The 18,566-nt window shown below is 38.0% G+C and overlaps 1 protein-coding gene across 1 annotated transcript in view; it reads right to left on the bottom strand.

Annotated features, from left to right (window-relative positions):
* KLF7 (KLF transcription factor 7) overlaps positions 1 to 18,566 on the bottom strand; it is a 91,652-nt gene that overhangs the window by 42,449 nt on the left and 30,637 nt on the right. The window contains exon 2 of the mRNA XM_063317945.1: positions 173 to 782. Coding sequence (XP_063174015.1) covers positions 173 to 782 — 610 coding nt within the window. The remainder of the gene's footprint in view (positions 1 to 172; positions 783 to 18,566) is intronic.

The raw sequence follows: 18,566 nt of genomic DNA, 5'->3' as shown, positions 1-18,566 counted from the left end.
TGAGACAGTGAATTCTCAAACTCCTTGCCATACATGTGGAACACAATGTTCCAACCCAACTTTTAGTACCAAGACCCATAACTGTTACCTAGAGCTTCATTTCTGTACATGACAAATAATAAATAAAAGGAGTAAGTTCGGTAAAGGATAGCCAAGCATCCAACACAAGTACCTGTGTGAGTCCTCTGGTGCGCTTTTAAGTGTGAGCTCTTTGTATATACTTTACGGCACCCATTAAACTGACAACGATGAACCCTCTTCTTGTTTTCTGGGGATGTGTCAGCCCCTGCCCCTCCTTGCTCACTGTCACTGAGCGCACACTTTGTTGTGTTAGCTGGTGCTACTACACCAACCTTTACTGAGCTGAGGGTAGATTTCTTTGTCACTAATTTCAGTGTAACTGTGCCATCAACTGCAGAGATAGTTTGTGAGGTTTTTCCAAGATGGCGACTGAGTTCAGGAGAGGAAGGAGGTGTTAGTGAGGTCACTGCGTTGAGTTGGGCCTGGTTAACAGCAGCATAGCCCTCTGTAGAGGAGCTGGTAGGTTGCAGGCTGAGACAAGTCTCAGACAATAGTTTATCCCTTGAGAGAATAACATCCATGTTGGCATTTTTGTCACAGGTACTCATATCTACAGGTAATAAGAGAGGGTCCAATGGCTGAATGCTGTCTTCTGTGCCTTGAGCAGAGGAAGCATGAAGAAAACAGTCCAGGTCCTCACCAAAGCTTTCTGAATTCTTCCTGGGTTCTGTCTGAAGGTAGCGTTCCAGCTCAAGGCATGTCTGTAGAAACAGAAGGGGAAAGAAGCCATCACTGGACAGTCAAACCCAGTAGCAACCACTGCCAAGAAGAAAGTAACATCAGAATAAAACTAGTTGCCACAATAAGAGACAACAGAAGGGCAAATCAAAGCAACCACAAGACAAAAGAGGAAGAAACTGTCTGCAGCAAACATTACACAAATGGAATTTTCCACAGAATAAAAATACAATGGCTATTCTGCTCTAATGTCTAGAATCTTGAATTCCAGGTACAAATCTAATGTACAAAAATACCTGAATTGCAAAAAGGAAGGCAGTTGAAAGCACAAGTTGCTAGTTGCCTAGCAACCATAAGAACAATCACTTGCAAATCAACCCACAAATATTAGACAAGCACTACCTGAACAGTTCTAAGAAAATCTCAACTCTATTTTGATAACTACTTTGGATATTTACTGTATACTAGATAGGCAATGTTATAAATTTGAAACAAATGAATCAATAAATATAAACTGAGAAACAAATATATAATAAAATGTCCATACTTTCTTTACAGACTAATTCAGTCTACAACTCAAAACTGAGACGTGACCATGACACTGATAAATTGCAATTCCTAGGCCTCTAAGGAATTGATTTTAAGTTTGGGTCTATACATATAAAACATGACATGTAATTTCATAACTTTTTATTAGCCTTTTAAACCCAAGGCAGCCTAAAAGTTTTCAATAGGTTGGGATATAGTTTACTCATTTCCTTTTCTCTTCCCCAAGTTGTCTTCCCCAAGCTTATCTTCTACTCACAAGGAAAATGATACAGCAATAACTAAACATCTACACAAAATGAACTGTATTTACACAAATGACTCAAATACTTCTGCATCAACATGACATTGCAAACTAAAAGTCCCAGTTGCTAAATCAACAACAATCAACAAGACCCCTCCACAGCTAGCTTATATAAATATTATAAAGTTTCACACCAAAGTAGAGGATAAAAAACCACCTGTTACATAACTGGTCATCTCTGTTGCAGGTAAAAATAAATGCAAAGACTTCCAAATGTACCAAAGAGCGTTTGTATTCAGAATACTTCAAATGTCTGCTGGAAGTATAAAAAAGAAACAGGAACATTTTATCATATGTGGTGGACTTGTAAGAAGGCAAAAAAAATTTGGACATCTATACACAATATAATTTGTAAAATGTTGACTAAAGAAATTAATAGAACACTGGAATTCTATTTACTGGGCATCATGGACAAGGATTTGGAACATGAACATGGAAAACTTTTACGATATTTGATCACTGCAGCTAGAATTACGTATGCATCAAAGTGGAAGGAAGAACTGACCCCCTCAATGGAAGAATGGACATTTAAATCCCTGGATCTGGCGCAGAAGGCAAAACTTACGGACCAGCTAAATGATAAAAATGCGGAAGATTCTCAAAATGACTGGACCCCCTTCTTCAACTATGTAGAATCGACCCCAAAATTAACGTAAATGTGTAAAACATATGAATATAATACAAGATGTAAATATTATGTATTTGATTTATATAATCTCAATAGAACTGTAGAATTACTGTAACCTAATTAGTGAATTGTGAAAAGAAATTATTCAGTTAAGGTATAAAATTGTATTACTTAGGGAGTTGGAAATCCATTTCCTTTCTTTTAAACCTTTTCTTCTCTTTCTTCTTTCTCCTTTCCTTTTTTCTTTCTCTTGTTTTTGCATTTTATGTTTATTGTTGATTTGTCATTTTATGTTTGTATCATTTGTGTAAATAATTTAATAAAGACTATAAAAAAAAACAAATGTACCAAAGAGTGGTATCTTGGAATTTCTCAGGCATACCATAGATAGTCTACACAACTATATCACTTAGAAATACACACTGTTTGTTATTTCTTTCAGATGGATAGAAGCAGCAGACAATAAAGTGCACTGAAGTCTGAGCTGCCGGCTACTGAACAGAGAAGGGTTGCAAACGTTAAGATTAGCAGAGCAGGCGAATAGGAGATTTAAAGCCTTGTAACTACCCGTTTACATGGATCAGGCTTTCACATGTTTAGTCAAAACCAAATTATATATAACAGGAAATTCAGCCAAATCATAGGATTTGTCATCATCTAAACAGCCAGTGAATAAATAGTGAGCATAATGTTTTCATTTTTTGCTTCTTCTCCAAGCTTAAGTAGACTTTCATGGAATTTCTTCTTCTTGTCGCAACAGAAATACCGGTCACTTCCTGTCACCTTGGTTTACTCAATACTCCTTAGAAGGGAAACCATGAGGCTTACTCTATAAATACAAAGCCCACAAGCCTTTGGTTAGCAAGAGTTAGATGGAAAAAGATTTTCAAAGAACACTAAAACCATCACAGGCCTTGTGAAGTCTCCGGATGGTACAAGGCTGTGTTGGGTCACCTAATGTCCTGTGGAGAAGGCAGGAGGGAGCTGTCCCTGTAAGGCATTACTCCTCCTCTGATGACCATAGTGATCCTGACAGGCTTTGAGCTTCGTCATTAATTTTCCATAAAGAACCATTTCTCCGCAAACCCCCTTTTGGGCAAGGCCTGATGCTTGAGAAACATGCAATTATTCTTGGATCCCACCCCCTGCAGCCTTTGCACCTGTGTCCGTTCAAGATACCAGCTGGTCAAGGCCTGCCTTCTGCCTCAGAAATAGAAAGGCACCTCATCAAACGCACCTCCTCTTAGAAGGGAAAGGGAGGGGGAAGGCCCCAAACATGATCAAGTGTAAGCAAGCAAGCAAGCTTCCAAAAGACAGACACTTCCTTCCCTTTCCCCCCCTAATCCCCAACTAGCAAGATTTCAGTCTGAAGAACAGGGATCATAAAGTCTAGCTCGAACAAACCATAAATTGCTTCCACTAGCTACTATCAGGATTCAAAGAATATCAGTTTGTTTAAAAAAAAACAATGAAATAATGAATTAAAAGTTACATGTTTAAATATTTGAGAACACCAGAATGCTAATTAAGAGAAAACAAAATACCAATTGCCTTTTTAATCTTATGATTTCAAAGTCCAAATTTCAATATTTTTCTGGTTACTGACAGAATTTTATTAGTGGGTAAACACTCCTGGACATCCCAAGCATACGGGATTATACTGTATGTAGGAAGCTGAATAAATCTACCAAGTTCTTAAAAGTCGCATTAGTAATACACAAATATGCAATGTAATATACACAATACCTAAATATGCTATGTAATATAAATATTACTTTTTTTTTGCATGACCCTCTGAATTTTATACTTTATACTATCAGAGAGACATGCATTGAGATAGCTCAAATTGGCCATCTTTAGGATGACAAAGCAGGATACTTTTCATACTGACCATAATCAAAGTTTGTGAACAATGTACCTTTGAAGACCATAGAAAACAGTGGAACTTAATAAAAAAAAACCACTTTCTTCTGTAGTGTTTGAGGAAGAAAGATAAATATAACAGCAAGATCTGGTGGAGAATGTGTACACACGAGCATTTACTATGGAAGTAATTAGCAGGCACAAGGAATATACACAAAACAGCCACCCAGTGTGGAGTCCAGATAGCCAAAAGATGGGAAAATTGGGGGCAGAAACTAAGGGAAGAGAATGCAGAATCCAGGAATTTGGATCAACATAGGGTATCTTGCTGACATCAAACCATGACATTGTCACTTAACAGTTTCCTGATGTCACTTTGTTTCAAAGATTCCCCTGATGACAGCTTTTTTATGGTATATTTCCCCAATGTACAGTAAAATAAGATCTTTCTCTCCATTTGTATCTTCTAAGCTGAACATCAGATTTGGCCGAAGTTTGACTCATGGTAGGGTGCAAAATAGCTTGATTTTTTTAATTAAAAAATTCCCAGCATTGAATGGACAAGAATAAATACCCTTTGTTCTACTTCTGAGCCTTCAAAGCAGCTCTATTTCTGAACTCTTTCTCTAAATCTGTGGCATGATGCAAGTCAGATTTATTCCTGTACTATAGTTTTTATTTTAATTCATTGTCTATGTCTCATTTGTGTCCTTCTATTAATTACATTAGAAGATTCTGACACAGACATACAATTTTGCCTATTTCCACGCACAAATTGTTCTTTTATATGTGGTCCCATTGCAGCAGGTTTGTTAGCATTTCTGACTTTTTGTTCTTGAAAGTATGTGGTGTTGCTGCCTCTAGGGTGAGAAGAGCAATAGTGTCAGACTTGTGACTGACATTTGTCCTACAAAACACAAAATTAAAATAGCTGCAGAAGCATGCACAACATACACAACCAGGATTCTCTTTTATTCGGAGGCAGACCAAAAGGAGTCATGCAGCAAAGGGGCTAGTGGTCCTATCATCCCTAATAGAGTGTCTGTAGTGAATAAAGAGGATGGCCGTGAAGGACAGAGGGAAGATCAGCTACCAAGGCAACAATCAGATAAACAAAACTTGAGTCCAGGTCACGAAAGTGGTTTGCGAAAATGCCTCAGACAGCCCCCCTCCCCCAATTCTCATGAAGATAAAACGGGGAGGAAAAATAGCACATTCAGACTAGCAAGATTCTGTTACTATGGCTGTTTTAATAAAAGTAGCTCTAGGTCTGCACAGTGTCTGTTTCTTAGTCTAGTCTCCCTGATAGGGCTGACAGAGTCTGCTTTGACAATAGCAGCTTTTTTCTTTCCAATAGTTCTGATCTTCAGTGACTGCCTGGACTAGTCTCTGCAGATTTCTTGGCAAGATTTCAGAAGTGGTTTGCCATTGCCTCCTTTCTAGAGCGGAGAGAGAGCGACTGGCGCAAGGTCACCCAGCTGGCTTCATGCCTCAAGAGGGATTAGAGCTCATGGTCCCCGGTTTCTAGCCCTTTGCCTTATCCACTAGACTAGCTACAGGACTGTAAAATGAAGGGAAGGGCAGCTTCTTGGCTCTACTAAGTTGAAGGGGGTTTCTTACAACTTCTGTAGTACTGAACAGCCTTCAACCAACAACACTCATAGAACTATCCAATGAGTGGTCATTTCTTGAGTCCTGCATATTATCTGCATGGCTAATGTACAACTTTAACAAGTGCTTTTTATAAATGCCAGAAGGCTAAATTTTACTGGGTACCCACCTAAGCCTGGAGTGGGATAAGCAAGCTGCCTCCCACGTACAGAGAGGAAATATTATTCCACAGGCTCCACCATATCCAGGATATTATGACTTTAATAGTTACTAAAATTAAACTATCTAGATGACTTACATGTATCCACTATAAAAGTTTTACTATTTAGTACTCTATGCCACTTCAATGACTGACTGCACAAAAGGGCAGGAAGAAGAGAAAATCCTCACAGCTTCCTCCCAATCCAAAATCAGCTTTGGTGGCTCCTAGCACAATGTCTCAAGTGCTGCCACCTGCATTTGTTTTAAAATCAAAATTTAAGTAGTCTAGCATCCAAACCTAGGGGGTACAGTAGGCTTCATCTATTGTATCTGCAAATGTATCTGTTTAAAAAGGTTACAACCGTCTGTGGATTACCCATTCTAGGCAATTGGGAGCTAAAACCAGGCAGCTTCTGAATTAGTTGAATCCAACTGCCCTCCATATCACTGAGCTAACTGGCATATTCTAAGTTGGCTGTAGTTAGTTGTGATGGGAACATCTAAAGAAAGCCAAACTAAAACAGAGAAGGGTGGAAGAATACATTACTTCGTATTGATATATATACTTCGTATTTCTAAAGCCACCCAACTTGTCAATAACTTTGGGCAGAGTACAAACTGAAAATCAAAGAAACAAAACAACAGACAACAGAAAAAGAAGATGGCCACCCCAGTGAACAGACATAAGAATGCCTCACAAAGAGAGCCCACAACCCAAAGCCTATAGGGAAAGAAACAGGTCTTCAAGGCTCGTTTAAAGGAGAGCAGAGCTGGGGCCTTAGGGGGAAGCGGTTTCAGGGTGCAGGTGCCATGATGGAAAAGCCCTGCTTTCTGGGTCCCATCAGATGAAACTGTTTAATTAATGAGACCAGAGCATGCCCACTCTCTCAGAACATAGGGAAGGAACTACTGAAGACAGGCAGTCCTTCAGATAACCAGGCCCTATAGCTATATAGGTGAAAACCAGCACTTTGAATTGCACCTGGAAACCTACTGGTAACCAGTGCGATTCACAAGGCAGAGATGTGCTTGTGCCACTGAATTCTGGATCAGCTGACATTTCTGAATGGTTTTCAAGGACAGCCCCAAAGAGAGCACACAGTAGAGTCCACAATCAACCATGTACTGTGGATCTTCTTGTGTTAAACCAGTGCTAGGAACTATGGTACAACTTTTATAAACTATCATCTAACTCCTTTTGTAACTTCAGAGTTCCAATGTGCCTATCCAAAATCTCAGCTATTCAATAAGCAATGTTGCTCAGACTATTTACCACAGTTATCAAGTTGCTCAGTTTGGGTTCCTTCAAATGTTAAGGGCCTGCATTTTCTAATATCCTTCACTAGGCCAGCTGAGGCTGCTGGGAATGGTAATTTAGCAATATCTGAGATGCAATACCTAAATCATTCCTGTACTAAACTATGGTTGGAGGGTTGTGGAAAGTTGCCACTACGTCCTGTATATAAATTAAAAGGTTAATTATTTCAATAGTTCATTCAAAGTGAACTGATATTGCATATGGCTACCTGTTACCTTTTTTTCACAGATCTCTTACTACCTTCAGTCTTACCCTTATTTGGTTTGGCCGTAGTAGCATCAAACTTTATCAATATACTTCTATTTTTGAGAAGTGATTTCTGCAGTCAAATACTCAGTTTTGTGGCTCAGTGCTTTAGACCCAAACTTATTAAATCCAAGTTGATTCTTAACGGGGGCGGGGGGAGAGAAATTCATACTAAATGCTATTGGATTCTCACAACAAAGGCACACAGCACAGCAGGAAACACACACACACACACACACAGAGGAACCTAAGCAGAAGGAAGAGAAGAGCTATTATTACTATGAAAGCCAGTGCTGAACAAAAGACCCCTTAAGATAAATAATGCAGCACAGCTGCTACAATATAAAGAGAAATTGATAAATATTATTCATTGCCAGTCACTATTTGAAGAGATGGAGAAGATTGTCCAATAAAGAGAAATGTATTTGGGCTGCTCAATTTCTAAGCAAAAAAAAAAAAAGGTTCTTAGCTATTCTGGAGTATATATTACAAATCTACCTAATTCATCTTCTCCATCAGGGATACAGTACTGGAAGGATTATCTATTCCCACTCTCCGCTGATGTAGGAAATCCACTATTACAGTATTCAGTAGGTAAGCTATCCAAACTTTGCTTAAAAACAACTAATGAGGGAAAATCCACCACCTTCCAGGGTATTGTATTCCACTATTAAAAGAGTATGCACAAAAGAGTATCAGCAAGTTCTTCCTATTATTTAGTTCTAACTCCTTTTACTGTAATTTGAATCTTTCGATTGAGAGCTTTCTTCTGGAGCAACATAAAACAAATTTACTCTATTATCTATATAGCAGCCTTTCAAATATTCTAAAATAGTGATTATCTCATCCCTTAATCATCTCTCCTCCAAGCTAAAGATCTTCTAAAGCTTTCTTGATTACATTAGAGCATCAGGCTCTCACACCTTTGTAACTCTCCCTTAGATGGTTATATTGCATTACGCTAGATCTAGGCACAATACTCCAGCTGAGCAAATACCTAAAGCAGAGTAGTATAACAGCTTCTAGGCACCATACTTCTGTTGATGTAGCCTAGGACGCATCAGTCTTTTTAGCTGCTGGATTACCTATTAATTCATAGTTCTTAAAACCTCTAGGTCAGATTTCTATACACTGCTGTCACGTCATTCTGTATATGCACATTGATTTTTCCTATCTAGATCTAGACCTGCCTTATCTCGGTGGAATTTGTTTTGCAAATTTTTCCCAGTTCTCAGTGCTATCAAGATAATCTTGAATCCTGTTTTTTTCTAAAGGTATCATTCTTTTCAGTTCTGTTCATCTGGATATTTAATGACAATTCTCCCTACTCCTTCCTCCAAAGTTGTTAAACAACACCAGGCCCAGGGCACAACTCCTGTTCTACTTGTAGTTGTTTTCAAGTTGAGCATTCTTTCAGGATGGCCCACTAAGCACCGCAACACAGTTTACCAGTATACCAGCAAGAACACTGTACTGAAAGTCATGTTGAAATCAAGAACGTTTAGAGGATGTACAAAGCTAGCAACTATTAAAAGAGGTAGCTTACATTTTCTACTTTCTTAAGAAACGCAATCCATGGTGGCTCTTTGTAATCATTCTCTGACCCTGACTGACATTGAAATGCAGAGGCTGGAGGTATTGTAGGTTATTAAAAGATGGTACCTAATCAGTAAGGGCCTAGAGCCCAATAGATGATATAATGTGTAAAAAGTATAGGTAGTCCTCATTTAACGACTGCCTCATACAGTGTTTGCATTTACAACAGTGATGAAAAGTAACCTTGTGATCAATCCTCGCATCTATGACCTTCACAGGTGTGTAAAGCAAAGGAAAGTTGAAGTAATATCATAAGCACAGTCATGGTTTCACTTAGCAACCACTTTACTTAATGATCAAGTAACCGGTCCCAATTGTGGTCACTAAATGGGGAGTAGCTGTACCTGAAAAGGAGAGGGGATGACAATTTGCCCAGTTAAAGGAAGAATCTTTCTGGGTCTGGTGCTCAAGCTTCAGGATGGAAGAGAAGCAGATGACAAAACTACTCACGTCAAACAGAATATAATTAGATTTTACAACATTTACAGAAACTAATATCCATTAAGATTATCCATTGCATTCATAGTAACATTAAAAACCACCACCAGAAAACAACAATACGACAGAAATCAGTATTAAAAAAGAACACAAATTAAAACAGCAAATTACAATCATGTATCAAATGCCTCCCTAGAAAAACAAGCTGAAAGGATTAGATCACCTATGATAAAATGTGTGTGTCTTTTCTGAAAGGAGCTCTCAAGTCAAAGTGCAGTCTTTGAGAGATCCCATAAACATATTTCTGAGGTTGTTCATTGGGACATACCAATGAACTTCTGAATAGGCAGGCAGGCTTGTTAAAGAGAGAGCAATCCTTCAAATATCTAAAAATAATCAAGTCTTTATGGCTGTCACCAGCACATCCAGAAAGAAACAGAAATCCTGTATAGTAATTTTAATGAGTTGTTTCAACAAGAAACATGTTCCCTTATACAGTACGTACCATTATCTTAACATGAGGCTGCTATTTAAGACCAAGTATAGTTTCCAACTTTCCATAAATTCCACAAAAGTCCAGTTGGACTGAGGGGGTATATAAATTTCATAAATAAATAATGCTACCCTATGCAGTTTTTTGCAATAATCCATATGAGATGTAAGTGTTGCATATTTCATCCTATACATTTTCCCAGTAATAAAGGAAACTGCTACACCAAACTCTTGGACATAGAGTACTTGGTCAAAAATATGCTATACAACTGTGCAACACAGCTTGAACTTCAATAGCTGGGTCAACTAGTTAACCAAGAATACCTTTTCCAGATTCAGATTCAGTTTCAGTTTTTTGTGAAAGCCTCCCTAGAAAGAGATGGAACTACGTTATCTGCATTTTTGGAGACCATGATCTTGAACTCAACAGCCAAGGTTTTGAATAGGGTTCTCCGCAACTTCTTCTGAAGGTGTCCTTCCCAAGAAGGGCTGCATCCTCTGTAATACTACGTCCCCCAAATTTCAGCCCTGTAAGCTGGTCCAGCAATACACCATCATCTACTTCATTTCTAGCATGTGTCATCCATCAAGCCCATTCTGCTTTCAATTTTGGTTCCAAAATAAAGCCTGAAGTTTGAATGAAGCAGTCAGAGAGGATCAGTTTCATCCAGAAAAAGCTGGAGCCAAGAGCACCTTCCCACAGAGTATTAGAGACACGCCTGAAATTCTCCATGATAGTCTCATAGTCACTACTTTGAAATATGCAAGGAGCATATCTTCACCCAAAGAGATATTCAGCCAAAGAGAGCCAGTTTGGTCAAGTGGTTACGGTTCTGGGCTAGAAACCAGGAGACTGTGAGTTCTAGTCCCACCTTAGGCATGAAAGCCAGCTGGGTGACCTTGGGCCAGTCCCTCTCTCTCAGCCCAACTCACCTCACAGGGTTGTTGTTGTGGGGAAAATAGGAGGAGGAAGGAGTATTTGGTATGTTCGCCTCATTGAGTTATTTATAAAAATAATAAAGGCGGGATAGTAAATAAATAAATAAATATTTATCCTTCCCTCTATCCTTTGAGCTAGTCCCTCTCTTACTAGCCAGAATGGACAAGATTCAGATATATAAGTAACTACTCTCAATTCTCCAAGAACCTTGTGCATATCTTTGTCCTGCACATGCTGCAATACATTCAATTTAACTGGACAAATACATGCAAAAGGAACTACTGGTTTTACTCTTCTAAGTGAAACATTTATGTTGTACTAGATAAGAATGATTTTTTTTCACAAAATTAGTCACAGTAAATGGTCCTCCACTCCATTTTCTAAGTTAAGATTAGGAGACATCTAGATACCTGAAATAACTTTTGTCAGCTAGCTTGCTGGATAGCTGAGTAGAAGTAATGGTAGTGGCTGCCTAAAAGTGATTCTTTTCCAACCATGATTCTCACAGATTTTTCTTTAGCAAGATTTATTGAGATGAATGGAATATAGTACAAGTATTTCAGTGACTAAACTATTTTCTATTTGGAAACATTGTATCTGTATATACATTAGAATGGAGACTTTCTGACTTGCTTTCTAACAACCTTCCTATGATCCAGTAAGGAGGTGGGTTTCCTTATTGATAACTGGAAAGCTTGCAGCTGGCTGTTTAAGTAACAGTCTTCAGAATCTTTCTCAGTCTAGAAATCAACTCTTACACCAGGCTAGTCAACAAAGGAATGCATAAGCCAGCCCACTAACCAGCTCCAGCTTCCAATCCTTAGCAAACCTCAGCATGTTCAACAATAAGATTACAAGCTGCCAAAACATTCCCCCTGTTATCTATTAAAATCATGTGAAGCACACTAGCAATAAATGAGTGAGGCAAGAGAAAGGCAACATTTCTCATGACTAGGAAACCATCTACCTCTGAGCTCTGGCACCTCAAAAAAATAAAATGTAGAAGTTCTGATGCCTGCTCTGTTAAAGTTGAGTCAGATGCAAATGGACTCAGTTGCCCAATGCAGAAACTCATTGGTCTTCAAAAAAGAACACCAAAACAATGCCAAAGCCCCATCTGGAAATGCCTCCAATATCATCATCTCCTCCTCCACCTCCTCCTCCCCCATGCCTTCATTTGAGTGACAACAATGGCAAAAAATGATCCTTCAATAAGGATTTTTGAGAAACCAGCAAAGAATTGCCTCCCACATCAGTAAGAGGAAGACAAAAAAATCACCAGAACACTTGGGAGCATAATAAAAGGCTCTGCAAATCAGTGTATTCCACAGTGCGAAATATTATCCCCCTTATTGCACTGTCTGAGATCTTTGCAAATGCCATAGATATTATGGAAAACCATTCAAAAACTATTTCAAATTTCTTTTAAGTTCTATTTAGGCTCTCTAGATTACTGGAGATGTTTGAAAAACTCAGTTTTTTCTCACAGATTTAACAGTAAGGAAGCAAAAATGGTGCAGACTTTGAATGTTTACGTACATCCTGGACACTTTTATGGAGACAAATCTGAAGACTTCAAGTGCCTGCCAAACTGTAAGGAACTGAGGTTCATGAATATGTCTCAGAGCTTCACAGCTGGGCCAAACACCTCAAGTGCTAAGGGTTCAGAGATGAGTTCTCCATGCTGACATCAATCTGTCAGTGCTCAGGACATACACTGCAGAGGGAAATGCAAAGAGAAGACCTCTAGCAGGACTAAAATCAACCATTAGCTGGGTCATACATATAAATCTATATACTAAATTTTTTGTGTCTGTTTGTAACCTTCAATTGGGCAAAACAGTGCATCATAGGGTAACAATATTTGAAGCAATGTACCTCAAATGGGCTAACTTACAGAATGCATCCAAAATCTGGGATCCATGACTCCCATGGAATTGAAATTTCAAGAATCTTCACACCAGTTCTATTCACAAAGTTTTGGCTGCTGCAGTGTTGCCTCAGTTAGCCGTGGTCACATGACTGTGATTTCTGACTACACTTCCCAGAAACCTGTAGGTTGCATAGCACAAGGGAAGATGGGAAAGGTATATCCCTGCCCTCTTTCCTGCTTCCCTCTGGCCCCTGCACCCAATTGGCTGGTGGCAATTCTCATTCACTCTCTGTATATAACCAAACCACCTCAACATATTGTACTTCTGTGCTGGTTACACACTTTTGTATTCAGTCCATGTTCATTCAGATACATTCTTATCTCTTCTTGTTTTACTACACTCACTTCTCAAGTTCCCCATTCCCACTGAACTCAACTTACTTTTAGGTTTCTCTGGACATACCCAACTCTCATTTCCATACAACAAAGTGGACAGAAACTGCTGTTACAAACACCTATTTTCACTTCTTTTAGCAAACATTTGTTTCTCATAACAGACCACTGTTTTCTACCAATATTTGCACATCTTTAAAAATATATACCCTTTTCCTACCTTTAGTAAATTTTCTATCAAAGTGCATAAATTCATTTACTTGCTCTAATTTTTCATCATGTATGCATAACCTGCAAACATTAACTCCATTCTAAACAGAACTACTTTGTTCCTTGATACATTCATTTTCAGATCCAAGCTCCTTGTTGCATCATACAATCTAACATTTGCTGCATTTTGCTTCTCAGCCATCAAGACAGCATAATCTGATAATCTGCAACACACATTCATATCCCTCACCAACCCAACTCTCACACCACCACAAATATTCCTTATACATGTATCCATAAATATATTAAACAATTGAAGGAACATTTCACATCCTTGCCTTACACTGTCCATAATCCTGAATCATTTACTAAGCATTCCATTTATAAATGGTTAATCTCTATGAATACCATTCTTACTGCATTCAGCAACCAAAATTCAAATCCACATTCATGCAAAATATTCTGTAATCTTACTCATTTTATGATACACTTTTTCTAAATCAGCAATTGTACAAATACACTTTCTTATATACATACTTTTCTCAATGATCTGTTGAAAAATGAAGATTTGTCTGCACTCCCTATTCCCAGAATAAAGCTACACTGTACTTCCCCAATTTTATTCATTGTCTCCTCTTGTACTTTTTCAGTCAGAAATCTGCCAAACATTTTTCCAGATACACTTAAGTAAGCCTCCCATAATCTTTACACTCATTCTTGTTACCTTCCTTTTGCACAGAGGAACAACAACAGCATTCTTCCCATAATTAGACAGAGAGGCTGTCTATGTATACTTTAAATGACTTGCTTAATCAGTCCATAAACACTGGAATTAAAACTACCAAACTATCAAAATAATAGCATCTTGGACTAATAGATATATTGGATCATCTGATAAGACTATTGAACCTCAAGGTCAAGAGAATGTGTCATTCCATGTGTCAGGTTTTCCTGAAGCCCAGAAATGTTCTCTGGATCACAGAGAATACCTGGAATCATCCTATCTGTCCTCCTGATGGCTGCTTGCAGCCAGAAGATGCAAACAGCATTTTGCGCTAAACTGGTAAGAGCAGCCAGGAGGCTGGGACGTCACCATTTCCAAGCCATGCTGTAGCCTTAAAGGGACACTAAGACTGGCCACCCCATTTCTAAATCACCAATTTGTTTTTTTTTTAAGTATATGTACCCCAAGAGAGGCTTTCTACAGCGAGGAGAAGCTGGTTCTCTTGGTGCTTAACGTTATTTGGGGGGTTACTTTTTAAAAAAAAATTATTTTAAGTTTTGGATTTCATTTTCCTTCCAAAGGAAATTCCAAAGATTGAGAGTAAACAACTGTCTTCCTGTTATTATTTCTGTATTAAATTTGAAGATATTAGCATTTTCCTACACGTTGAATCAGCAGACTTAAATCTTCAGCTTTCTGTTTTCACTTTCCCTTGAGAACTGTCTGCTTATCTCACTCTCATTTTATGTAAACACACTTTGGAACTCTTCCATATCTTTCACTGGTTCACTTTGACTTTCACTTTCGCTGGGGCATCCTAGGGGGTGCCATAATCTACTGCATGAGACATAATGGATTTCAAACAGATTCTTTCTGACTTTCACCAGGATTTTAACCAGATTTCTTCTGACTTCTATCAAACTTTTATGCAAGATATCCAGGTCATTGTGGAAAATATGAGATCTAAAATGTGCCATCAGGTTGGGGATGTGGTGGATGAAATTGAGGAATTTAAGAGTGATAGAAGGGTTTATTTTTAAGACTGAGATTGGGATTTTTATCAAGATGCTGGATGAAGATTGGCTAATGGAGTTGTAGAAATCTAAGGGAGAGAGTGATCTGCAATCCGTAAGTAAAATCGATCTCCTGCTGGAATGCCATGAAGAGAACCTGGAATCTTTGAGGGGGGCAGTTGGGCTGTTTGATTCTTGCAAGAGGAAAGCTCTGTGCACATTGTGGGGATGTGTAACTGATCTGGTTTATTTTGAAGTGGGATAAGGGTTGAAGAATGTTCATCTGGTTTGCTTTAAGGATTTGATTGATGTTATTCCCTTTTAAAGATATGGAATTACTGTTTTGAACTGTGTTTGTATTTTGGGTTTCTTAAGAGTGGGATTATAAAAATTGTACTATTAAGTATAATAGCAGACAATTTATGTGCTTTTTATTCTTATTAGAGTAGACAGAAATGTATAGAATAGTGGTAGGAAGGGAATAATTAAATATTTTTATCTTTTGGAGGGGAGAAAGATGTTTAGGAGGTTTATATGATTTTTTTTCCCTTTATTTTAATATAAGGGGGAGGAGTAACTGTACTTAGCGATTTTTATTATGTGTTAAAGTCGAATGACTTACAGAAATAATGTGGTGTTTTGGTTTAATACAGAGTAAGAGATTGATTATGGAAATTTTGTATATCCTTGCTGTTAAAAGTCGGAAGCCACATCTTTTTGTAAATTTTAAAAAAAAATTCTCTTGTTTCTGCACTTTTTTAGTTTTTTTCTTTCTTTGTCTTTTTTGTTTTTTTTGTTTTTATTCTTTTCTTGAAACCTAATAAAATGTACTGCAAAAAAAAAAAAGAGTAACATAGAGTGGAAGGCCAATATACGTAACTGTCTGCCTCACAGCATCCTGGGCTGATCCAGGCAACACAGGTCCACTACTCTTGACTGTGAAAGACTTAGTGCCAAGAGCAAAAATGCTGCACCATAAAGGAATATGACAGCATGGAACCACTGAAATCAGACAGAGTTGCCCTTCAGAAGAGAACAGGTACCAAATGGCCAACTATAACCTCAGTCATCTTAAGATATTCAAAGTGGAAGTTCTCACTTTTGACCATCCTGATGGATGATCTGAAGGAGTAGATCATAAGAGGGATCTGACTCAAAGCTCTCTTTCTGAATTTGATTCCTTTTCCTGGAGTCAAGCCACTAGGGACTGGACAATATAAACTGGAAAGTTATCAGTGGTAGGATGAGCAGTAGAGGACATGAAGAATGTCATTTAGAGGGACCTTGAGGCTGTCGAAGCCAGAACTGGGTAGACAACAGAGCCTTCTTTTTATTTGTGTCTTGATTGGAATTGGCTAGGGCAGGCCTCTTAGAAGGGTTTGATGGGCTATTTCCTTGGTGCCAATAAAAGTTGAGATGAGACTTGAGGATCCTTTGCAGGAGGTGGGGAATTCTGTCAATCTTTTGGAAAGTCTAGAACGCTACCACACACTTTTGATATATAGTAAGATATATATAGCTTGGAGGAAGAAAAAGGAATTACAATAGCTTGCAGACAGCAAGCCTTAAAGCTTGTTCCCTGGGAGCACCTCAGAACAAGAATGATTGCAACAAGCCTATTTAGTAGACATCTGCCAGTGCTTACAAATGTTTACTGCATGACCTTCACAGCAGCAAAAATGGACAATTTATACTCATCCAAGGGAGGCAGTTTGCTTCTGCAGTGCCGGCATCTTATGGCCACAATGCCTGAAGAGTAAACAATCCTAATGAACCACTCAAGTTTTGAGAAAGTTTAAAGAAAAATAAGAAACAAGTGAAGGGGAAAAAAGAAATGTAGATGACACACAATAAGAGTTCAAGGACAAACATGTGAATAAATAAATAAAGCTTATGACCATTTCCAAGAATTTGGAAGATTCTTGTATAAGAGGGTAAGCCACTACCCCAAATCCAGGACATGCATACATTATAAACACGTTTTCCATATAATATATCAAAGTGTTCTGAGTTACGTGTAATTTTTTCATGATCTACAAACATAGTTGTCAATGTCAGTCATTTCCAGTTGCTGCTAAACTACAGATCAAATCTTCTGAAAGGAGTATTTTTTCATATCAACTTATTTGCTGAGTATTTTCCCTGGAATCTATGCAATTAGCTGAGGATTTTGTTACACATGATAAACTTAAGACTCAGTTACTGCTTTACATGACAAAAAGTTATGCCGGAATTTGGCCATATTGAGTTGAAGCTGATTGGAGAAAAGTTTTTTACATTTCAGTTTCTTTTAAAACATTATTATTGTGAAGGAAATTCTGAATATAATCCTACCCTGACACTGCACACATAAGGGTTTTTGTTTATTAATGCACAGAGAACATCAGATGTTGGAGAGGGTTCATGTAAGCAGACTTAAAGATGTGATCCAAAATCCTCTGTAATCAATTCAGTGTCCATTTACCATTAACAGATTTTAAAGGCATATGTTAAGTGGATTCTTGATTTCTATTCAGTTAGTAGCAATTTCAACTATTAAATGAGGCAGGAATTTATTTATTTATCTATCATATTTTTATCACCGCCCATCTCCCCCACATACTCTTCACCTATGATTCTGCTAAGATGAGATTCTGGTGTAGTTATCAATGCATTTATTCTTAGTGGAGGACAGTCCAATCTTTCTCTATACCGGATTGACCTGTTCCTCTGTGCCCTTGTGCAAAGATTTCTTGTTGCGTTCTGCCAAACAAAGAACTGGGAGAAGTTATCCACAGAGCAAATCCATCATCCTCATACAGCTAGAAGCTCAACAGGGATAGCTTCTATTATTGCCACAGCATTCATTTGTGTTTTAACAGCACTATTTCTATTTAGCTTGATTTTCAATTATCTTAACAAGGCATTCAATCTAAGACTCCAGGAAATTCTCACATCTTATAAATTCAAAGTTTATCCATTACAGCAGATTTTTCTACTGTGTTAACCATCATTTCTGATAAAGAGCTCTTGAAAAACAAATGTTTCCATACAATTTAGTAGCCATACAGGAGCTTATAAAATAATTGCCTGAGTGGTTTTGTTTGGATAAAGTTTTTATATCACCATCATCATGGTTACTTTCACTCTTCACATCTCATAACTAGAGCTGTAAGTACCATTTTATCACAACTCATTTTCTTCTCAGTTGAGACAGTGGAACTGTCAACCCATGCCAAGAATGAACAATAGGATTCTATTCAGCCCCACATTCCTCCTGGTTTAACCCTCTAGGAATTAACAGAAGCTCAATTTCATATCCAAGCCTCTGTAATCTATTACTACAAATAATGAAACCTTGGGAATAGCAGAAAGGGGTGAATAAGCAGATGTAATCTAAAATTCACTTAGATGAATTTTGCAAGCATGAAC

The sequence above is a fragment of the Candoia aspera genome, chromosome 1 (assembly GCF_035149785.1).
Source record: "Candoia aspera isolate rCanAsp1 chromosome 1, rCanAsp1.hap2, whole genome shotgun sequence".
Classification (NCBI taxonomy): Eukaryota; Metazoa; Chordata; class Lepidosauria; order Squamata; family Boidae; genus Candoia; species Candoia aspera.
The sequence above is the reverse complement of the archived record's forward strand: the minus strand, read 5'-3'. Positions and strand labels throughout refer to the sequence as shown.